The 24533-nt window shown below is 34.1% G+C and overlaps 1 protein-coding gene across 1 annotated transcript in view; it reads right to left on the minus strand.

Annotated features, from left to right (window-relative positions):
• Positions 1–24533, minus strand: part of DPP10 (dipeptidyl peptidase like 10) — a 640702-nt gene that overhangs the window by 150964 nt on the left and 465205 nt on the right. The window contains exons 6-7 of the mRNA XM_042948503.1: positions 10047–10099; positions 9869–9950 (exon numbers count right to left, since the gene is read on the minus strand). Coding sequence (XP_042804437.1) covers positions 9869–9950; positions 10047–10099 — 135 coding nt within the window. The remainder of the gene's footprint in view (positions 1–9868; positions 9951–10046; positions 10100–24533) is intronic.

The following is a 24533-nucleotide window of genomic DNA, read 5'->3' on the forward strand; positions in this document are numbered from 1 at the left end:
TGCTATGAGCATTACACAGTTGGAGCACCTGCCTTCAGAGGGTTCACAGTCCTAGGCAGTCTGCAAGACCAAGTCAGCGTATACTTACCAAGTGACTTCTTTTTTTTTTTAATGTTTATTTATTTTTGAGAGAGAGAGAGAGAGAGACAGAGTGTGAGTGGAGGAGGGACAGATAAAGAGGGAGACACAGAATTTGAAGCAGGTTCCAGGCTCCGAGCTATTAACACAGAACCTGGCATGGGGCTCGAACTCATGAACCAGGAGATCATGACCTGAGAGAAGTCGGACACTTAACCGAATGAACCAGTCAGGCGCTCCACCAAGTGATTTTTACTAAAGCCAGTACAGATAGCTTAAAAGCAGTAAGAGTACAACTAACAGTATGCAAGTTGCTCAGATTCTCCTTACACTGAAATATGCAACACTTTAGAGGAAATGTATGCTTATAGAGAATCAGAACTTTATTTTCTATTTCTTTGAAAAATCTCTGACTTTAGATAGAAAAGTCATAAATATACTATTTAAATACAAGGCACAAGCAGTCTACAGGAGTGCTTAATTGATATGTGGGTAGGTAATTTTTACAGCAATTGCAAGTTAATTTTCCTTTATAGTATATATGGTAATTGCATATTTCTTTTTCCTTTTCTATACATACACCTACACTGTAATGGTATTTTACTTGTATGAGAATGTATTTCCTGTCATATTTACATATGGTATGGTATTTTACTTGCATGAGAATGTATTTCCTGTCATATTTACATACCTACTATATTAATGTAAACATATACCTGAATATACTACAAATTTATCAGTCAAGATGTTTGGGACATTTTAAGGGTGTTTTTATTATTTTTGTTAAACCCAAGCAGTTATCCTATTATGGTTCACTGGATTCTTTCCAGTCTAATACTGAGTAAAGAAATTATATCAGCTTCTTGATACTTTCCTTATGTCAAATTTGAAGTGAGACCCGTTTGACTTTAGGTGTGCCTAGTACTAAATGTGCTAAGAGGAATTGCTTTTGTTTTCTGTAACAAAAAACAGGAACATTAAATTTTGTTACAGATAACATGAAAAAGGTAATATGTTTTCAGTCATCTCCACTAATGAAGATGAATGAGGTAAAAAAATGCTCAAAATTCATTTATATGGGAAATAATCATTGCAATAAATAGTTGAGGATGTTGAGGATGTAAATTTTCCGGTTTCAGGGTGTAGCAGTTTTCCTGTAGCAATTAATGTACTAGCAATGACCATCGCACACACTACTGTGAAGTTCTGACTTGAACTAGAATTTGACTCTTATTGGCCCTTTCTTCATCTACTTGGGACACCTCGAATATGCTAGAACTTCAGGCCTAAGCCTTTCATCCCAAAATATACATGAAGTCAGCAGCAGGTGTGAGTGTGTGTGTCTGTGTGCATTTGTGGTGTGCATGGGTATATACATATGTATCTCTTATATACAGTATATTTGTATATGTTTATCATATATTTCCCAAACATATGTTAATAATAATTAAAATAATTACTTTTATACTTAAAAAATTACTTAATGGAATGTCCAGTAAAAACATTTCAGTATTTACTAGGAAACATGAGATTTCGATGACATGTTTGAAAAATGCTACTTTAAACACCTCCCTTAAACCCATGAGGACTAAGGTCATACTAGAAAAGTCAAGGAAATGGTTCAAAATTTCCATTAATGAACTATTAAATGTAAACAATTACATCAAGGAAATTGAAAATTTCCTGGAGGCATGGAACCATTGCTAAACACTGAAGATTTTATTATAAATTTTAAAGCAATACTAGTAATAACAAAAATGCAGGTGATGGGAAAGGTTGTGACTTTGTACTTTTACTTGGAGAATTACCTAAAACATTACATTTTTCAATAATATAGGTAATAAAATATAGAAAAAGTAATTTCTCCAAATACCTAGATTGTGATGAGTAAAACACTGAATATTTTTAAAGGTTAATGCCACTGGAAGGATGGGTGTAATGATTTTAGTTTAGCCTGAATAGATTGAAAAGATATTAGCAATATCAAAGAAGGAATCTATGTTATGTTAAATGTTCTCATCACACACAAAAAATAAATAGGGCAGTGGGAAACTTTTGGACTTGATGGATACATTTATGGTATTGAATGTGATGATTGTTTCACAGGTATATACTTCTCTTCAGCTCAAGTTTTACACAAAATATGTACACTTTTTTGTTTGTACTCAATGCAAAGTGCGGCCATTTGTATGTATCAATCTTTATTTGTTCTCAATAAAGTGGCCTAAAAAATTGGGAGTCTAAAATGAGATTTAGGAATACACTTGTATATTAAGTGTAGAAATACATTGATAAATCATATTTGTATAACTTAATGTATGTGAATGAGTAGAAGACAATTTTTATTACTTGACTATGATCAAGTTTTATATCTCAGTTAAATACTTGACATACTTATCTCTTAAATATATTATTTACCAAATCATTTCCAGATTATAGTAGCCTCTAAATTTAGCTCTCTGCCTCTAAACTCAATTACTTACAGTCTAACACAAACTCTTTGACCAGACCCAACCTTTCATGCATGACTACGCTTCACATCATGCCATCCTCAAAACTCTTTGCTGTATCTGATCCTCCACACAAACCACTGTCAGCCTTTCATTAATTTCTTAATGCAACCAGATACTCATTAAATTTACATTTTGCCTTGGGCTAAAATGAGTTTTACATAGAAGAAGGAGGAAGAGGAGGGAAAGATGGAAAGAAAGAGACATAGAGGAAGGGAGGGCTTAGGTGAGAGGGAGGGAGGGAAATGTTTAACATATTCTGTATTCCATATGCTCTGGAAATGACTGGAAGTCAGTGGTGAAAGACAGCAATGTGAATAAATAAAATCTTAAATGATTTGAGATAAAATGGAAGAATGTTAGACTCCTGAGAAGCAAGCAATTCACTTAGCCTGTAGAAATTCGGGGGGGGGGGGGTGGAATTATCAGAGAAGAGGAATATGTTAGCATTTTGCATTTTAGTATTTGACAAAGACATCTAATGAAAAGAAAACAATGAGGGGATACACCAAAGAGAATGATTCAAAGGTACAAACATTATGCGGGAGAGGACACTCAGAGGGTGTAATCATAATCACTCTCTGGAGATTACAGAGTTTTGGTTTACGTAGAGAAAAAAACCTGTGCTTCTGCTCTGCAGTGGAGTGGCAGGAGCCACAGGATGTGTCACCTTAGCTGCATCTTGTGTGTCATAGCAGTGACATTTTATCACCTGTGGGAGCTGTTAATAATCTGCATTTTTAACACATACCTCTGTGGATGCTGGATGGGTTAGAGTGGCCAGCGAGTGAAGAGGGATATTTATGTGAAAGACGATGATCTGAATTAAAGTGTGTTACTGTAGGAAAGGACAAGTGGGAATCAAATCAAGTGGTTACTATGCCATGATGGCTAATTTTATGTGTCAGCGTGGCTAGGTTACGGTGTCTGACTGCTTGGTCAAACACGTCTTGTAAAAGCAGTTTGTAGATGTGATTGACATTTACAATCAGTTGATTTTTAGAAAAGAATAATGTGAGTGGTCCTTATCCAATCAGTTGAAGGCTTTAACAGCAAAAAACAGGTTTCCTAAAGAAGGCCTTCTGCCTCAAGACTTCTGCTCAAGATTATAAAATGAACTCTCATCTGAGTTTTCAGCTTACCAGACTGCCCCACGGTTGCATGAGCTGATTCCTTAAAATCTTCTTCCCTTTACAGAGAATCCACATCCACATCCATGTATACATATAGTACACATATGTTTGGTATACATGTTTTGGGACCCTTCATTTTGTTTTATAACCACTATAGTAGTCTACTCACAACCTGCTCTAAATGTTGTTTAGAGTGTACATGTTGTATGTGTCAATAATGTTGTATTGTGTAAGTTTTGTTTCTTTTTTTCCCCACAAAGTTTACCACCTGCAAAATGCCCCCATCTCACTGGTGCTGAAAAATTTTCCCTTTGATTCTAATTCAGACCCTCTTTATCTATAAATTATATCAACCTCTTACCTCTCTTCTCTACAACCAGGGATTTCTTTCATAGCAAATAAAATTAAAAACTGAGATTTAAGGATGGGAAGTTAATTGTCCTTAGTTTATAAACACTACAGGCCTCTTTAATTAATTTAATGCAAAACTAATTAAAGTATTATAATGACTCATCTAATAAAATCATATTGCCAAGTTTGCTGATGGCTTCAAATATTGACAAAGCCTGTCATACTCACATGAAATGGACAATTAGCCATTTGTAGAGATGCATCCTTTAATTTATATTGAATCTATGTTTACATGCATACGAAGGATAACCTTGACAAATACGGACTTTATCCCAAAACTTACCCAAGGGATTTTGGGATATGCCATGACAAAGAACTTAGACTTCATTCTCCTCAAAACTAGTGAAACAAAAATTCCCAAACAAGTTAAAATTCAAGTGACAAAGATACTTTTAAAAATCATTTTAGGGGTGTCTGGGTGGCTTAGTCAATAAAGCATCCAGCTTTGGCTCAGGTTATGATCTCATGATTTGTGAGTTCGAGCCCCACAGGCATCAGGCTCTCTGCTCTCAGCTCGGAGCCCACTTCAGATCCTCTGTCCCCCTCTTTCTCTCTGCCCCTCTTCTGCTAATTCTCTCTCTCTCTCTCTCCCCCAAAATAAATAAATAAACCTAAAAAATCTTTTTTAAAAAATAGTAAAAATTAACCTCTAAAATACTATATGCAAGATATTATTCAATGTGCTTTATGCTTATATGTTAAACACCAGACTAGCACTATTGGTGAAGTACCACTACTCTCACCGTTTTATTTTTTTTTAATTTAATTTAATTAATTTATTTTTTTAATATGAAATTTATTGTCAAATTGATTTCCATACAACACCAGTGCTCATCCCAGCAGGTGTCCTCCTCAATACCCATCACCCACCCTCCCCTCCCTCCCACCCCCGCATCAATCCTCAGTTTGTTCTCAGTTTTTAAGAGTCTCCCATGGTTTGGCTCCCTCCTTCTCTAACTTTTTTTTTCCTTCCCCTCTGCCATGGACTTCTGTTAAGTTTCTCAGGATCCACATAAGAGTGAAAACATAGGGTATCTGTCTTTCTCTGTATGACTTATTTCACTTAACATAACACTCTCCAGTTCCCCACCATTTTAAAGATAAGGAGAGTAAGGCATACAGAAATTAAGTAATATTCTTAAGGTCAACATTTAGTAAGAAATGGACCCAGGAATTAACCACCTAAAAAATGACTCCCATGAGAGGATCTATGATTTTTATAAATTTTTTGTCCTTTTTATTATTTTCTCAACTATACTGAAAAACAATCCATAACAAGTAGGAAGCATTAAAGAAAATGCCAGCAATTAATACAACTTCCCTCAGGGTGTCAAACTATTACTTTGGCACAAATTTTGGTACCTCTAAGGCTAGGAGAATAAGAGTTATATAAAACTCATGAAAGTTTCAAAGATTTTCTGAAGGACTCTCCAGTGAGAAAAACATGAAATTGTCTTGGGTTTTTAGTTTCTGGAAATTTCTGTGTTTGGAATTTGCCTTTGGCCTAATGGACCAGCTCTCTTGTTGACAGCATCAGAGTAAAACAGGTAAAACTAGAGCGACTGCCCATTTTTTGCTGCTCACTCACCACAGTCCTACACTGATTCATGCCTTCTCTGAATCCAACCTGGCATCTCCATATCTAGCATATCCTAGGCAGTTTCTGCTGCCACTTTTTAGGAATATCGTAATGGAATGGATCTAAGACAGATCTATATATGTATACTAAATATACTGTTACAAAAATTTTTGAATATGAAAAAGGTAAAGCCAAGCATGATGTTTATAATTCACTGCATTTTAAATTACTAGCTTGTTTCCTTCATAATTATTTAATCAATCATTCAACCATTCAGTGTGGATATCACAGTGAATAGAGTGTCATATAGGATTTCTTTGTGAAATACAAGTGTAAAGATGTTTAAGCAGCTTCTAATGTCTGGCAACTTTGTGTATGCTTCTTTCAATATTTTTGGTAAACCTTTGTTTTCCCAAAGTCTTCTTTGTCTGAGTTCCTAAAGCCATGTTAAACATGTAGGGGACTAAAGACCAGGGATAAGGGGTGCCTAGGTGGCTCAGTTGGTTAAGCATCAAACTCTTGATTTTGGCTCAGGTCACAATCTCACAGTTCATGAGTTTGAGCCCCATGTCAGGCTGTACGCTGACAACAAAAAACTGCTTGGGATTCTCTTTCTCTCTCTCTGACCCTCCTCCCTTGCTTATGCGCTCTCTCTCTCTCTCGCTCTCTCAAAATAAATATCCTTTCAAAAAAATTATTGGGAATCCTGGGTGGCTATGTCAGTTGGGCATCTGGCTTCAGCTCAGGTCATGATCTCGTGGTCTGTGGGTTGGAGCCTGGCATCGGGTTCTGTGCGGACAACTCAGAGCCTGGAGCCTGCTTCGGATTCTGTGCCTCCCTCTCTCTCTCTGCCCCTCGCCTGCTCATGCTCTGTTTATCTCAAAAATATATAAATGTTAAAAAAATTTTTTTAATAAAAAATTATTTTACTGTTGATTTTTTCTATGTTGAAAATAGTTTCCTTTTTTTAATATTCCATCAAACAACTAGTTTACATGTTTAAGGAACACATCCACCAAGATACAATGAAAGTTCTTTCTGAATATGAAAAATGTATTTCTTACTCTAAAACAGTCATCTACTGCACAGTTGACTCTGGAAATATTTCAGAGTGGAAAACTATAGAAGAAAGAAAAGAAAAAACAAAAGAAAAGAAAAAAAGAAGGAAGGAAAGAAGGAAGAGAGGAAGGAAGGAAGGAAGGAAGGAAGGAAAGAAAGAAAGAAAAGAAAAAAAGAAAGAAAGAGAGAGAGAGAGGGAGGGAGGGAGGGAGGAAGAAAGAAACAACAAAAAAAAAAAAGAAAAGAAGAAAATCTGCTAAGGCAATTACTCTACAACCCTTTTCAACCTCTCATGCTCCCCCTTCTTTATTCCAGTCATTCCGAAAATATTTTTAAAAATAATTTCATTCTTTTTTAAAAATATAATATTTAAAAATATATTATGTAGCATAATATATATATTATGGATATATAAACATATATCATATTCCATGAACAAAGCCAACAAGCATGGTCAAAGGTCTTCACTTTTCTGCTGATGAAAATGAGGTACCAAGAGGAAAAAAGACTTGGCCAAGATCACATGGCCAATCACTAGCAGAGGTTCTATCACAGGTATATTCAATTCTAGAATATTTTAGGTGGAGAAGCTTTTCTAACGAACAGAAGCACTATTTAATAGCAATATATTATTCTACAGCCTTCTTGAGATGTGACATATCTTGTACTACCTCCCTATCTCACCAATCATCCTATAAAAGTATTTCTTAGATTTATAAAATGAAATAAAAATAATAATGTATACCTCACTAAGGGGAATATTTAGATTTCCCAAATTAATTATCATAATGAGATGATGATGCAGACATTTCTGTTTTATAATGAGGAATTTGAGGCCCATAGGCAATAAGAAACACACCTTAGCCCACCCAGCCGTTGTTGAAGCAACAATTAAAAAAAAAAAAATCTAGAGGATTCTAACTTCCCTTCATGGACTCTCCTAAAAGTCAGAGTTAGGGTTGGTCAATCAGAACCATTAAAGGCAAGTAGAATACTATATTGATAAGAGTATCAACAATTCCATCCTGAAAGATTTATTTAACATTTAAACCGCCTCACTCTTAAAATCATAGTTTAAATTACATAATGCAAAACTGATAGCATGCTAAAGTAAAAGACCACACCCACTATCACCAGCAAAGAAATAAAAGTCTTAAAAATGTAATTATCAAGACAGATCTAATATGCATATATTAAACACCACACCTATCCCATGAAAACGTAAGTTTATTATAAGGTAAAAATCAAGTCTTATAAACTTCAAAGTTTATAAACTAGATAATAGATAAAGTTTATTACAAAGATGTTTATGAACTCCATATATAGTTTTAAAACTAATTCTACATTTCTGTAAACTTAAAAACAAAGATCAAAATAGCCCATGTGAAAAGAAGAACATACATGAACACTGAAATAATATTCAAATTAAATACTAATAAAAATATTATCAACTTGCTGGATGAAGATAAAGCAAAATTTAGAGAAAATATAGAATCAGTGTTTCTGTATTAGAAAAGAAAAATAAAATACTAACATTATAATAGAAAGGACTGTATAAATTTAAAATTTGGCCTTTGAGAAGACATATGTGAAGTTTACAAATATCAAAGTTGATCATGAAAAGAAGAAAGTACTTCTAAATAACATAGGAAAAGAAGAAAGTACAAAATACAAAGATTAAAAAAATATTGTAAAAAGGGATAAAAACATTATGCTAACCAGTGGAAGTTTAGGTGAGATGGATTTTTAGAAATGTATAAATTATTGGGGCGCCTGCGTGGCTCAGTTGGTTGAGTGTCCAACTTTGGCTCAGGTCATGATCTCTTGGTCTGTGAGTTCGAGCCCCACGTCAGGCTCTGTGCTGACAGCTCAGAGCCTGGAGCCTGCTTTGGATTCTGTATCTCCCTCTCTCTTGCCCCTCCCCCAATCATGCTCTGTCTCTGTCTCAGAAATAAATAAACATTAAAAATTTTTTTGATTAAAAAAAAGAAATGTATAAATTATTGAAACTAATTTTAAAAATGCAAAACTTAATTTTATTACCATAATAGGATGAGTTCTTAAAAATCTCTCCCATACACACACAAATACCACACCAAACCTAACCACATTCATAGGGTAAGTAGAACAAGCACATCTTAATAAGACAGAAAGCATAAAAATTGGAATGGAAGAAGCAATAATGTCATTATTAAGAAACAATACGATAATATGGAAAAAGAAGACATTGGTGAGAATATAGTACCAACGGGAATTCTCAAAGTGTCGCTGGTCTGCATATAAATATTCAAGCAATTTAGAAGTCAGTTTGGCAGCATGTACTACATTTGAGCATTCACATGCCATATAACCAAGCAATACCACTTCCTGAGCAATATCCCCTTAAGGTCTTTATACTTTCACCATAAGACATGGACAAAAATATAGTGTTGCTCAAACTCCTTTTATGCATCAGTAATGCTCTTTTTGAGTTAGTGATAGTTTCAAAATCTAATATGACAAGAAATCTTCCCCTAAGAAACCAGTGTCAAGTGTAGACTTCTGTCTTAAATTTTTACTCTGAATAATGCATTAAGAATAAACAAACGACGATGGGGCACCTGGGTGGCTCAGTCACTTAAGCATCTGACTTCAACTCAGGTCATGATCTCGCAGTTTGTGGGTTTGAGCCCTGCGTCAGGCTCTGTGCTGAAATCTCAGAGCCTGGAGCCTGCTTCTGATTCTGTGTCTCCCTCTTTCTGCCCCCACCCCCACTCATGCTTGTCTCTATCTCTCAGAAATAAACAACAAAATTTTAAAGAAAGAATAATTAAACTTGACAATGTTATGTAATGGAAATTCCACAGAACTAGACCTCGGTATTCTTGGATCTCTTCTAGGTTCCATGATTTATAAACTTTTTTCTTTTTTAATTAATTAATAAAATAATATCTGTATTATTTCATATATTCTTAAATTGGAATACCAGATGGAAGATGGAAGGTAAATAGAAAACATCAAGTATAACAGGACAGTTTGCAAAAGGAAGTGGCTTCTGTAAACGTTTTCTACGGGGCCATGGCTGACAGTGTTTGGTGAATACCGATGCCTGTGCTTACCAGCTGCTGGCCTTGGACACCCCAGGCTGCATACTGCAAGATGGAGTCCTCTACTTCTGGAGGATTTAACTCCCAAACTTCCCTTGAAAAAAGGTAAATATTTTTACATGAACAAATTGACATTTACACCAATAATTTAGTTGGAACTGCTAATGAAGACCAGAATCAAAGAACTTACCTTGTGTGTATGTTGTAAATCACATATGAAGCAGTATAGGAATAATGAAAAATCTGAAATTAAAAGAAAAAAAGAGTTATGGACCCTAGGTTGCAATAAAAGCTCTATCTTAAGGTGCAGATATGTTCTTAATAAAATCCGGGAAGTCCAAGAATTGATTTTAGAGAGAAATCAAATGTGAACTATTCCAGTTCTGAGCCTTACTCCAGAAGCCTCATGACTCCTCTGACTGTCCTTCCAACCCCTTATTCAACCTAGTCCATACTTAATATAATTGTGATTATATTGCTGTCTTGTTTAAAATACCGAATGATTCCTCATTGCCTATAAAATAAAGTTCAAGCTTCAATGATGTTCAAGGCTTTTGGTACTTTGGTTTCTACACACTTTTCCAGCTTTACCATCCACTACTTCCCTTTACCTAGTCTCTGCTTCAATCACATTAGACACATTCCTGCTGTATATCCTGAACTTTTTCTTTTTTACCCCCTGCTAGGACATCTTCGGGGAAAACTTATATTGTTACTTTCTTTTTTCAGCACATAATTATAAAAGCCTCTTTTATTCCAGTACTGGATGTACACTGCACAAATATTATAATATTGTCAATTAAAACTCCCTAGAAGTCAAATTGCTATTTCTTCCTTTTGCAATAATAGCTTCAATTAAACATGATTGGCCACATATTTTGGTAAGACAATACTAGCATTGTCTATTTGCATTAAAATCACAATTCTTCCACCATTTATTATAGTATTGTGTTTTATAATGAAGCTTTATTCTCCCATTCCTTTTAAAATAACTATTAAATCTAAGATTGCCTTTGCTGTAGAGTTGCAGAAGCAAAAATAACTTTTCCTGGTTGCTATTTTGGCATTCACACTTTATGCTATAAAATTCCATATTTGACTACAAATTTTAAACCTTGAATTTCCTACGAGAGCTGACAAAAAGATAAGAAATGTGACCACCTCTATAAACATTTTTTCCCCATCTCAGAAAGTTCTGTTGCCAAAGCAAACTGCCAAGTGAGCACTTTGTCTTCCAAGCAGACAATGTGTCAATGACGTTATGGGTAAAAGGAGTTCGTCTCTTCATCCTGCCTGTTAATTAGCCAACACACTCTAGCTGAATTCTAGGTTCACAGGCATCTTGAGAGAAAGAGTCCTGGGCATTAGTGTTTTAGTCAAAGGAGGCCAAAACAACCAAGACAAAACCAGATATAACCACTGAATTTTGCTCTCTTTCTGTAATTCTTATTACAGACTTTGCTGACTCTTCTCAATGCATGAATCAAAAGGTTTCCAAATGATGTCCTCCAAATGATGTACTTTGGAAAGGGGGATATATAAACCCACTTTTTGCTTCATAGTTCTTAGCCCAGTACAACATTTTCCCCCATAGTTCATGCGTTGAGGTGGAAGTCCACAATAAAATTAACCTTAACTTGTCTTCAGACTCACAGCAAGCTGAAGTAACCAATTGCAGGGTTTCACCTCTTTTACAGGTGTCTCACAAAGCCAGTAGTCTGCCGTCTACAGATAACTAGAAACTAACCATTTATTCCTAGTTTAGGGCTTTCCTCTGAGTCCACTTGTCTTTGGAGTGTGTGTGTGTGTGTGTGTGTGTGTGTATACTTCCAGCAGATCTCAAACACTTCCTGTTTTATAACTTTCCATAATTAAAATAGTACTCGATGCCCACAATAGAATATAATAAGTATAAAGTAGGAAGGATCTTGAACAGGGTTAGAGGTAGAAGTTTCATACATTTGTTTGCATAGTGCTGCAGAGATTTCAAAAGGGGGATTTTTCAAAGAGAATTTGATTTAGCTTTACTGAACATCTTTATTAAGGTGCACTGGTCTAACACTGTGTTAATCTGCATCTCTCTCTCTCTCTCCCAATCTTTCTCTCTCCTTCTCCCTCCTACTCCGTGGATAGGATGTCTATTGTTTTTATCATTTCCTCATTTCCTTTTATCCCAAATTCCTCTTCTACATTAGCTATGTAGGTTTTATTGCAGGATGAGAGGATAAAGATCGAGTCACGAAGGTTAGGAACAGTCTTTTTCCTGTAATGATTGGCTGCTGCATAATGAGAGCCAAAGTGAACGTCTGATGAGATCCTTGGGGAGAAAGATATTTCACAGCCCGAAATCACATATTCATCGCATCTCTGCAAATGATGTTCCACTGCCTGTTAGAGAGTGTGAAGGGTTATGGCAAAGGTAGTGGGAGTGGGGCAAACTTAAGAAATACTATGTAACAACTTGATCAAAGCTTACTTCTGGAAACTAGCCTTGCGATGTCCAATTATTAAATCTCATGATGCCAAAGATTTTGGGTGGAACAGAAAGCTTCATAAGATCCTGCAGTCCAGTCTCATCCCTATTTTTCTACATTACTTTGGAACCTCAAGAAGAGGTTGATTACTAAGTGTTCATTGCTAAGGGTAGGATAATTGGTTCTCCTTATTTGCTGTAGTTTTGTGCTGTAAGTCATCGCAAACACTGAATTAGCAAATACAGAACCATCGCCTCCTAGAAGAAATACACAGCTAGTTTCCTATGAGTCTCTGGTCACAACATTTCTATCAACCAATCAGTACATAACATTGTTTCATGTGTATTTCTTTCGAAAGACACTATTTAATATTTAATATTGTTGATTCATTAACTCTGAACTCCTGGCCAGCAGCATTACAACTCATGCCTGAATAAAGTTTATCTGACACGTGTGCTTTCTTTGTAAAGCATATCACAGCCTCTTGTACCTAGCCACAACACTAGAGAGCACTTCAGCACTGTGCTTGGGGGGTATTTTAAACAGCAAACGCATCAACACAAAATACAACTGTGAAAAGCAGAGCACTAAAAGGACTATGAAAAGGACACTAATTCACGGTATGATAGCTGAAACAAGAAGGCAGAGTATCATCCTGTTTGATCTCAGCTCGGCAAGTATGTATCAGGCAGCCCAAATGTTTTGCAGCTCTGCATGTGTCTGGAAATGCCTAAGAAACACAGAGTATTGATCTTGAGGTTATAAGTAAATTTTAGAAAACAACTAAATTTGGAAATCCGGAATCCACAAATAATAAAGATCAACAGTATTGGTAATATAGACATAGCATGCTATATTACTGGAAGAAAGAAACAAAAAATAAGCATATTTAAGACTTGCCAGAACTTGGACACAAGAAAAACACAAAAGTTATCCAGAATGGTGGCATTCATGTTCTGCAAATGAAAGCTAGCTACCTCCATTCGTTTATCAAACATCTTTTAAGCAACTTCTTTGACACAAGCCCTGCACTTAGTACCATTAAAAAAAAAAAAAAAAAAGATTGTGGGTCACCTGGGTGGCTCAATCAGTTCAGTTTCTGACTCCTGATTTCAGCTTAGGTCATGATCTCATAGTTCATGGGGTCGAGCTACTTGTTGGGCTCTGTGCTTATCGCACAGAACCTGCTTGGGATTCTCTCTTTTCCTGTCTCTGTTCCCCTCCCTTGCTCTCTCTCGCTCTCAAAAATAAATAAACACTTAAACAATAATAATAATAAAGATTATTTAAAAATAGGATAAAATACAAAAGAATATCAATTGATCATTTTTATTTTACTCTATTTTATCTGTCGATTTATAAACATTTATTGAATACTAGCTATGTGCAAGCTCGTAAGTTCAGTTCCTTGCCAAATGCAAAGGCCATAATAAATGTAATTCCTGTCCCCAAGGAGCTCTTGATCCAGTCAGGGTGACAAGGTTGAGAAGCATTACATTAGTATAGAGCACTCTGTTGCAGGTCATGGTTAAATTAGGAATTGCAGATAATATACCTATAGGCTTTCCAAGAATCAATTAATCTTATTGGTTTCAAGATTGTAACTGTTAACAAGAACAATTTTTGAATTGAGCATATACTATACCCTGGACTCAGCTGAGTGCTTTAAATATATTAACATTTAAGTACACCGTAAGAAATATATACTATCATTCACAATTCTCACGATAAGTGAAGCACTGAAAGTTTAAGTAGGAGACAGAGCCACAATTTGAGCTCACATCTGTCTGATTATTGTGACTTAATCTCTCTGCACATTCTCTTTCAGGGAGCTGGGACAGGAAGCACGGCTCCAGCTTTGCAAAAGATTCATTTCTGAAAGACCTATTAAGCCATCATGCAAAGATTTATTGACAGGAGTAGGCATGAATTAATTGTGATTACCATAGTGAAGAGAGATTTCATTTTAGAAAGATGATCTAATAGATCAGATTAAAAATGTAAATCCCCTTCTCCTTTAGCTGTTTTTCACATTTTTTTTTCCTTGGAATATCAGTTATTACCTAACACATCTATGGGGATTCGTGTCAAGGAGAGTTACGCTTACAGGAAACAAGAACAGGGCACTCCAGTAATTTACGATTAAACCAGAGGTTTATATCTCAGGGTGCCAAAGCTTTTTCTGCACTGCAGTTAAACTGCCGAATTGGTATAAAGAGCATGCATTTTCACGGCCTGGAGAATATTTAAAATAGGATTATGGATTTGCCATGGACTCAAGCAGTTAGGGAAACTACAATGTGAGGAAGCAAGTCTCTGAGTTAATAGCATTTACAAATAAATGCCAGGGAGAGAAAAAAACAATATAGGTAAAAGGGCACTTGTTTCTCTTGGAAGTAAGTGGTATGATGATGTCAAGCTTGTTCTAGGATGATGGAATCCCTTTTAAGATGAGTAAGTAGTGACTCTTTTGCTGGAAAAAATTTTATCTTTATTATTCAGTGAAGAACTAAGCTATCAGAATACTCGAATATAGTAAAAACAATTCATAAAATTTTAAGCTGCAGCTCTACAGAAATTTTCCTAAAACATTATATGAAAAAAGCTTTGTGAATGCTGATCAAGTATTGGTTGAAAGGGAAAGTAAACATCGGAGGGATTAAGGGTATATTAATATTTTTCAGTATTTTAATCTACTTTCATTTGTTTCCTCACTTAATGTTCATCATAAACTTTTAGATATTATTCACCAAGATATACAGTTAGTAAAACCAAGATTGCAGTCTAAATCTTACTGATTCCAAACAGGCAAGGACTGTTTTAATGTGTTACCACAAACATGAATTATGTAGTATTCTTTAATTACTTCACCATTACAATAAGTGGTAAGCACAGGAACATACTCGAGATGGTGAAACTAAATATAAATGTTGGTGAAAAAGATAACGTTTAGGTGTTGCTTGACTTCATCTCTATTTATGCCCAAACCTATATAAAACAAATAAAAATAAACTTACTACTACTACTACTAAAAAAAAAACACTATCTGCCAAAAGACGAATTTAGTCATTCTGTTAGTTAGCTTGTAGGCATCACAAAGCCATCGCCACAGAAGATACATAGTAAAAGTAATATTTATATTTCTCCTTGCCCTAATTGGGTCTAGTTGGGTTCCCATTTGGAAAAAAAAATAGGATATTATTCTGGCTATTTTAGTATTCATCATGTATTCATTCTGAACTAAATAGTATAGTCACTCTGAATTGAAATGTGATACTTTCAGCATAGTGTGTAAGTAGAAACCTAATAGGAGATTGTATTAGGTAAACATGTTTCCATATAATACATTAATTTTACTTAAGAAAAAGGATAGTTGATGATTCATTCAATGATGATTCAAATTACCTGGGCATCATTTCTCAATTCCAGGTAGGACTGCTGTGCTCAGAATATAATCCAACTGGGCTGAACATTATCAATAGCCAGCACAAGATGAATATAATGTATTATACAATAGGAGATCTTTGAATAAATAGAATAAACCAATCTCTGATATATTCCATGTTAGATAAATTAACTGATCATCACAGACAAACCCCTTCAAATTGATCTTAGAATTCAGTTCATGAGAGGTCTATAATACAAAATTTCATTTCAATGATACTCCATAATCAAAGTTTCTTAATTATTTGACATGGAAATTTCACCATAATATACCTCTGATTAAAGTACCAACCTCATTGACAATGCCACTCTTTATAATAAAAATATTTTCATGTACCAGACCTTTCTGCATTAATTAATGCAAATAAGCTACTTTCACACCAATTGGCATTAAACTATTTCGAATGTCCAATCACTGAAAATGTCTGGTTTGATAACCTGAATAGCATGTAAAGGTTAATTACTGACACTGGTACAGTAGGTTTTCAGTTTGTGCTGAAATAAATTTATACATCATCTAACCATGTATAAACTAGTTTTCTCTCTAGCATGTCAATGCAGAAATAAATACATTGTAAGAGGACAGAGTGAGAGACAAACTCAACCTTATTCCTATGTAGTGTTAGAACTAGAAAGTCAAGAATGAAAATCAACGTTTCCACATACAAATATTTTGCAGGTTCCCAGTGACTGAACCAAGTATGTAACTTAGAAAGTGGTCCATTCTTTCCCCAGAAACTTTGGTGAAAAAGTTCTCTCTTCATTTAAATTGAATTAAAATGTAGTTTATGTTTTCGTGAGAAATTTATTTGAAATATTTAATCTGCGCATCAGGAAAATACAGCAAGCAAGATATATCCAACTGTTTTGATACAAAATTTAGAGGAAAAACTGTATGGGAATTATTTAGTTATTCCATGAGGTTATGCCAAGAGAATAGAGCCAGAAAAACTCAAACCAATTTCAATTGGCAACTTTTTAATATCTTGAATAAAAGTCTTATGACCAGAGTGTCCAACATGGTGGCATAGGAAGACTCTTAATTCACCTCCTCCCAAAGAGACACCAAATCTACACCTATATGTAGAGTAATTTCTTCAAAAGAACTGGAGGCTGATTGAACAGCTTCTACACAGCAAACACTGAAGAGACCATATAGAGAAGGGTAGAAGAGACAGAGACACAGTAATGACAGGAACCCTACACTGATGTGAAACCTACAGTAAGGAGATACCACTGAAGGGTCTCCCCTGCCCTGAGGCGCAGCAAAAACAAACAAACAACAACAAAATGAAAACAAAAACCGAGCAATTTAAAGGACAACTACAGCCTTAGAGATAAAAAAAAAAAATCCATTTACTAACCCTAGAGTAACTGACACAGGCAGGGAACTACTGGAATTCTCTCTGGAGTCAGAGGTGCTAATGAGCACCATTTTTTATGTTCTCTCTTCACCTTGATAGCACAGATGGGAGTAGGGTCCAGATACTCTAACTGGACTGCTAGGGCTGCCCCAGTGCACCTTGAGTTCCTAGCCCTCACCAATTCCAGCCATCCCACCAAGACAGCCCAGTAATGCACATTTTGGGATCTCCCGCAACTTGTGCCCACTTCAGCCCCAGTTGGCTTGTCAAAGCCACCAGGCATACACAGTTTACAAAAATAATACTCTGACACAAGGCCACTCCTTCAAGACCAGTAGAGGCAGCTATTCCATCTAACTCATAATGTTTTTATGTTTGTCTAACATAAAAATCCACAATGAGGAGACAGAGAAATAGGTTCCAAATAAAAAAACAGGAAAAAAAAAAAAAAAACAGTGGGGAAAACACACATACACTAATGAAACAGAGACTAGTAATTTACCTGATAAAGACTTCAAAGTAATGGCCATAATGATGCTTAACAAAAGTGGGAGAAGAATGGAAGAACACAGTGTGCACTTCAACAACAACAACAAAAACAATGACAAAAATATAAGAACCAAGCACAGTTACGGAATACAGTAACTGAAATGAAAAATACACTATGGAAATCCACAACAGAAGAATGGATCAATGTTCCGGGAGACAGAAGAGTGTCATGCAAACAGAACAGCAAAAAGAAAAACAAAAAGAATTTTAAAAAAATTAAGAATAATTTAAGGATCTCAGAGACAACATCAAAAGCAATAGCATTCACATTATAGGGATCCCAGAAAGAGAAGAGAGAAAGGGCAGAAGACTAATTTGAAGTAATAATGGCTGAAAAATTCCCTAACCTAGAGAAGGAAACAGACATCCAGGTCTAAGAAGGATAGAGAGTATCAAAGAAGATGAACCCAAAGAGATATACATCATGATATAATATAATTAAAATGGCAACAGCTAAAGGTAAACAGAATATAAAAGTCAGCAAGAGAAAAACAAAACAAATTATCACATATAAGGGAAATACTGGCAGGCTACAAGCTGATTTTTCAGCAGAAACTTTGCAGGCCAGAAAGGAGTGACAGGATATAATTAAAGTGCTAAAAGGAAAAATAAAAATAAAAACAAAAAACAAAAAACCTAACCAGAATACTGTATCTGCCAAGGTTATTATTTGGAATTGAAAGAGAGATAAACAGTTTCCAAGTGAAGCACTGGTTTATCACCACTAAACTAACATTATAAGACTTGTTAAAGGGTCTTCTTTAATTAAAAAATAAAAACCATAACTAGAAATAGGAAAGCATATGAAAGAAAAAATCTCACTGGTAAAGGCAAATATATTAAAAAGGATGTGGGTTGGCCACTTAAATATTTAGTATGAATGTTAAAAGACAAAAATTGTGAAATCACCTGTAACAACAATTAGTAGTTAAAGAATACACAAAGTAAAAAGATGTAAAACATAATGTTACTAAAAACAGGGTCGGAGTAGTAAAAATATAGGGCATTTGAACTTACATGACAATCAGCTTAAAATAATCTACACTATATATAAGTCAATATGTATGAACCTCATAGTAACCACAAACCGAAAATCTACAATAAATGCACAAAAAATAAAGAGAAAGAAACCCAAACGTAACACAAAAGACAGTCATCAAATCATAAAGTAAGACCAAGGAAAGAAAGGAACAGAGAACTACAAAAACAACCAGAAAAAAATTAGAAAATATCTGTAAGTACATACTTATCAATAATTATTTTAAATGTAAATGGGATAAATGCTCCAATCAAAACGTGTAGAGTGACTGAATAAATGCAATAAACAAACAGAAACAATAACAAAACAAGACCCAGCCATTTTAATAAAAGTATGGAGGTTTTTCAAAAAATTAAAAGTAGAATTACCATATGATCTAGTAATTCCACTACTGGGTATTTATCCAAAGAAAACAATAACACTAATTTGAAAAGATACATGCACCCTTATGTTTAAGGCAGCGTTATTTATAATAGGCAAGATATAGAAGCAACCCAAGTGTCCATAATTAATTGGTTAAAAAACATGTAGTATAAACAGACAATGGCATATTAATCATAAAATGAAGGAGATGTAGCCATTGGCAATAACATGAGTTGACCTAGAGGGTATAATGCTAAGTGAAACAAGTCAGACAAAGAAAGATAAATACATATGATTTCACTCATATGTGAAATTTAAGAAATAAACAAGGAAAATAAATGGAAAGAGACACAAAAAAATACTCTTAAATAGAGAAAACAAACAAGTGACTTCCAGAAGGGACAGAGTTGAAGTAGAAGATTAAGAGTACTCTTATTGTGATGAGCAATGAGTAATATAATTGTTGAATCATTATATTGTACACCTGAAACTAACACTGTATATTATACTTTGAACAAACAAACTAAAAACAAGATCCAGTTATATACACTGCCTTCAACACAGACCTAAAGATATACACAGACAGAAGGTGAAGGGGTGATAAAGAATATTCTATGAAAATGGAAAGAAAAATAGTTGGATTAGCAATACTCATACCAGACAAAATAGACTTTAAAACAAGGAATGTAACTAGGACAAAGAAGTATATTACATAATGATAATGCTAAGAAGAGGACATAACCCATAAATATTTATGCAACCAAAATAGAAGCACCTAAATATATAAAGCAAATATTAACAGACATAAAGAAAGAAATTGGCAATAACACAGCATAGTAGGGAACTTTAATATCCCACTTATATCAATAGATAGATCATCCAGACAGAAAGTCAATATGGAAACATTGACCTTAAAGACAGAGTACACCAGGTGGACTTAATATATACATATGTGTGTCTGTGTATATATTATATATAATATTATATATTACATACTATACATGTAATATATATAATATATGTGTGTATATATATACATAAATATATATATATATATATATATATATATATATATATATATATATATAAAACATTTCATCTAACTACTGAATACATATTCTTTTCAATGCACATGTAATATTATTCATAATAGATCACCAGTTAGGCCATAAAACAGATACTTATAAATTTAAGAACATTAAAATCATATCAAGCATATTTTCTAACAAAATGTTATAAAACTAGAAATCAATTACAAGAAGAAAACTGCAAAAACCCCAGACACATGGAGGCAAAACAAACAAATGGCTCAACAGAGAACTCAAGAAATTAAAAATTACCTTGGGAGCAATGAAAATGGAACCACGATATTCTAAAATCTTTGGGATGAAGCAAAAGCAGCCCCAAGAGGGAAGTTCATTGTGATATAGGCTTACCTCAAAAAATAAGAAAAATCTCAATTAAATCTAATTTTATATGTAAGGGAATTGAAAAAAGAAAAATAAAGAAAAAAATGAAGCCCAACATTAGTAGAAGGAAAGAAATGGTCAAAGATAAGAGCAGAAATAAATGAAATAGAGACTAGAATCAATAGAAAAGATCAGTGAAACTAAAAGCTGCTTCTTTCAAAAGATAAAATCAATAAACCTCTAGCCAGACTCATCAAGCAAAAAAGGAGGAGTGCTCAAATTAATAGAACCTGGAATAAAAGAGAAGTTACAACTGATACCACAGAAGTACAAACGATCAAAAAGAGAATACTATGAACAATTATATGCAAACACATTAAAAAAATAACTAGAAGAAATGGATGTTACTAGAAGTACAAAATCTTCTAAAACTGAACCATGAAGAAATAGGAAATCTGAATAGATAGAAATCTGAACTAGTAATGAAATTAAATCAATAATTTAAAAAACTCCCAACAAACAGAGGTTCAGGACCATATGGCCTTATAGGTGAATTCCACCAAACATTTAAAGTGTTAATGCCTATTATTCTCAAATTATTCCAAAAAATTGAAGAGGAAGGAATGCTTCCAAACTCATTTTACCAGACAAGCAATACCCTGATACCAAAACCAAAGACACTATGAAAAACAAAACAAACAAAACAACAACAAAAAAAGGAAAGGAAATTAAATTAGAAGCGAATATTTCTTTTGAACATAGATGCAGAAATCTTCTAAAAATATTGGCAAACTTAACACAATATGTTAATAGTATCAGACAGCACTATCAAGATTTATTCCAGGGATGTGGGATTGTTCACCATTCACAAATCACTCAACATGATACACTACATTAACAACAGAAAAGAGAAAAATCATATGATCATCTCTACTGATTCAGAAAAATCATTTGACAAAATTTAACCTCATTTTATTTTAATTTAATTTAATTTAATTTTATTTAGAGAGAGAGAGAGAGCAAGCAAGCATGCAGGCAGATGAGAGGGGAAGAGGAAAAGAGAGAGAGAATCTCAAGTAGGCTTCATGCTCAGAACAGAGTCCAACAGAGGGCTAGATCCCACAAACCTGGAATCATGACCTGAGCTGAAATCAAGAAGCGGACATTCGACTGACTGAGCCACCCAGGCACCCCTAACATCTATTTATGATAAAAACTCTCAACACAGGGGGTATGGAAGGAACATACCTCAGCATAACAAAGGCCACATATGACAACAAGGTCATGACAAACATCATATTCGGTGTTAAGAAGTTGAAAGCTTTCTCTTGAAGATCGGTAACAAGAGGCCCATTCTTGGCACTTTTATTCAACATAGTACTGGAAGTCCTAGTCACAGCAATTAGGCAATGAAAACAAATAAAAGACATCTAAACTGTAAAGGAAGAAGTAAAACTGTTGCTATTTGTAGATGACATGAAACTATATAGAAAACCTTAAAGACTCCACCAAAAACTTACTAGAACACATCAATGAATTCAGTAAAGTTTCAAGATATAAAATTAACATACAGAAATGGGTTGCATTTCTATATGTGAATAATGAGCTATCAGAAAGAGACATTAAGACAATAATCCCATTTACAATTGTATCAAAAAAGAATAAAATCCCTAAGGATAACTTTAACCATGGAGTAAAAGACCTGTACTTTGAAAACTAAGACACTGATGAAGGAAACTGAAGATGACACAAATGAATGGGAAAATATACTGCACTCAGGAATTGAAAGAATTAATATTGTTAAAATGTTGATACCCCCCAAACCAATCTACAAATTTAATGTAATCCCCATTTAAACACCAATGGCATTTTTTTTTACAGAACTAGAAAAAGAATCCTAAAATTTGTTTGGAACCACAAAAGACCCTGAATACCCAAAGGAATCTGGAAAAAGTAAAACAAAGCTGGAAGTATCATGATTTCAAGCTATACTACAAAGCTGTAGTAGTAATTAAAACAATCTGCACAAAAACAGACACATAGATCAGGAGAATAGAATAAAGAGACCATAAATAAACCCACAGCTTTAGGGTCTATTAATCTATGGCAATTGCAATGGAGGTAAGAATATAAAATGGAAAAGTCAGTCTCTTCAACAAAGGGTGTGGGGATAACTGAACAGCTACATGGAAAAGAATGAAACTAGACAACTGCCTCATACCATTTATGAAAACAAATTCAAAATGGATTAAAGACTTGAATGTAGGACCTGAAACCATAAAACTCCTTTAAGACAACACAGGTAATAAACTTTTTAACATCATCTTAGCAGTTTTTTTTGGGGGGGAGGCAGTCTCCTCAGGCAAGGGCAACAAAATCTAAATAAACAAATGGGATTACATAAAACTAAAGCTTTTGTACAGTGAAGAAAACCACCAACAACATGAAAAGGCAATCTACTGAATGGGAGAAGATATTTATAAATCATACATTCAATAAGGGGTTAATATCCAAAATAGAAAAAAAGATGCTACACAATTTAATACAAAAAATTAAAAATGGGAAAAGGACTTAAATAGACATTTTTTTTTTCCACAGAAGACATATACATGGCCAATAGGCACATGAAAAAAGGGTTAACATCACTTATCAAATGGGAAATGCAATTCAAAACCACAAGGAGACAACACCTCACACCTGTCAGATTGATTATTATCCAAAGGACAAAAAATAACAAGTGTTGGTGAGGGTGTGGAGAAAAAACCCTTGTATACTGTCGGCGGGAATGTAAACTGGTGCAACTACCATGGAAAACAGCATGGAGGTTCCTCCAAAATTTTAAAATAGGACTACCATACAATCTGGCAATCCCAGTACTGGGTATTTGAGGAAAATTAAAATACCAATTTGAAGAGAAATATGCACGCCTATGATCATTGTAGCATTATTTACAATATCTAAGATATGGAAGCAAACTAAATGTCTGTAGATACATGAATGGATGAAGATGATGTGATAGATAGATATCTTCATCTATTTTATTATATACATTACATATAAATATTACACATCCATTATGAAAGAATGAAATATAGCCGTTGTGACAACACGGAAGGACTTAGAGGGTGTTATGCTAAGTGAAATAAGTCAAACAGATACTGTATGATTTCACTTATTATATGTAATCTAAAAGTCAAAACAAATGAATGAAACAAAACAGAAAGAGACTCACAGATATAGGAAACAACTTGTTGGTTACCGGTGGCAGTAGGGATGTGGGTGCAGGCACAAAAAGTGAATGGGATTAACAAGTACAAACTTCCAGTTATAAAATAAATAAGTCATGTGGATATACAGATAGGGAATATCATCAATAATTTTATAGTAACTTTATATGGTGACAGATGATAACTCAAGTTATCATGGGGAACATTTCATAATATATAAAATATTAAATCACTATCATATACACCCAAACTGATAGAATATTTTATGTCAGTTATATTTCAATATGTCTTACTATTAAGCAGGAAAAAAATTGTAGTTGTATAAATTTTGTATTTGTCACTTTTCACACTATACTTCCATAGACAATAGTCCTCTGCATTGAATAATTTTTAAATATTGGAAAAAATAATAATAAATATCATTTTCAAGAATGTATGATAATTTACAGAAGTATTTACATATTAATAGCTCTGATGATCAGATTTTTCACATATTATACAAAATGCTGAGATTATGTTCATTGCCCATTCATGTATATCCTTAGGATATATTCCCAGGAGCAAACTTTTAGATCAGAAGATATTCATGTTTTATATTTTGTTTCATATTAACTAGTCAAATTCTACAAAGACTGAAAACAATTTATATTGCTATGTGCTATATGTGTGGGGTGTGTGTGTGTGTGTATGTGTGTGTGTGTATGTGTGCGCTTAATGCCACAATAAAATAATGCTACCTGTTGTGCTGATTTGGGTTCTTTGAAAGACAAAAACAAACACAAACATAATTATTTAGAGTTGCAATTTG

This window comes from Panthera leo, chromosome C1 (assembly GCF_018350215.1).
Source record: "Panthera leo isolate Ple1 chromosome C1, P.leo_Ple1_pat1.1, whole genome shotgun sequence".
Taxonomy (NCBI): domain Eukaryota; kingdom Metazoa; phylum Chordata; class Mammalia; order Carnivora; family Felidae; genus Panthera; species Panthera leo.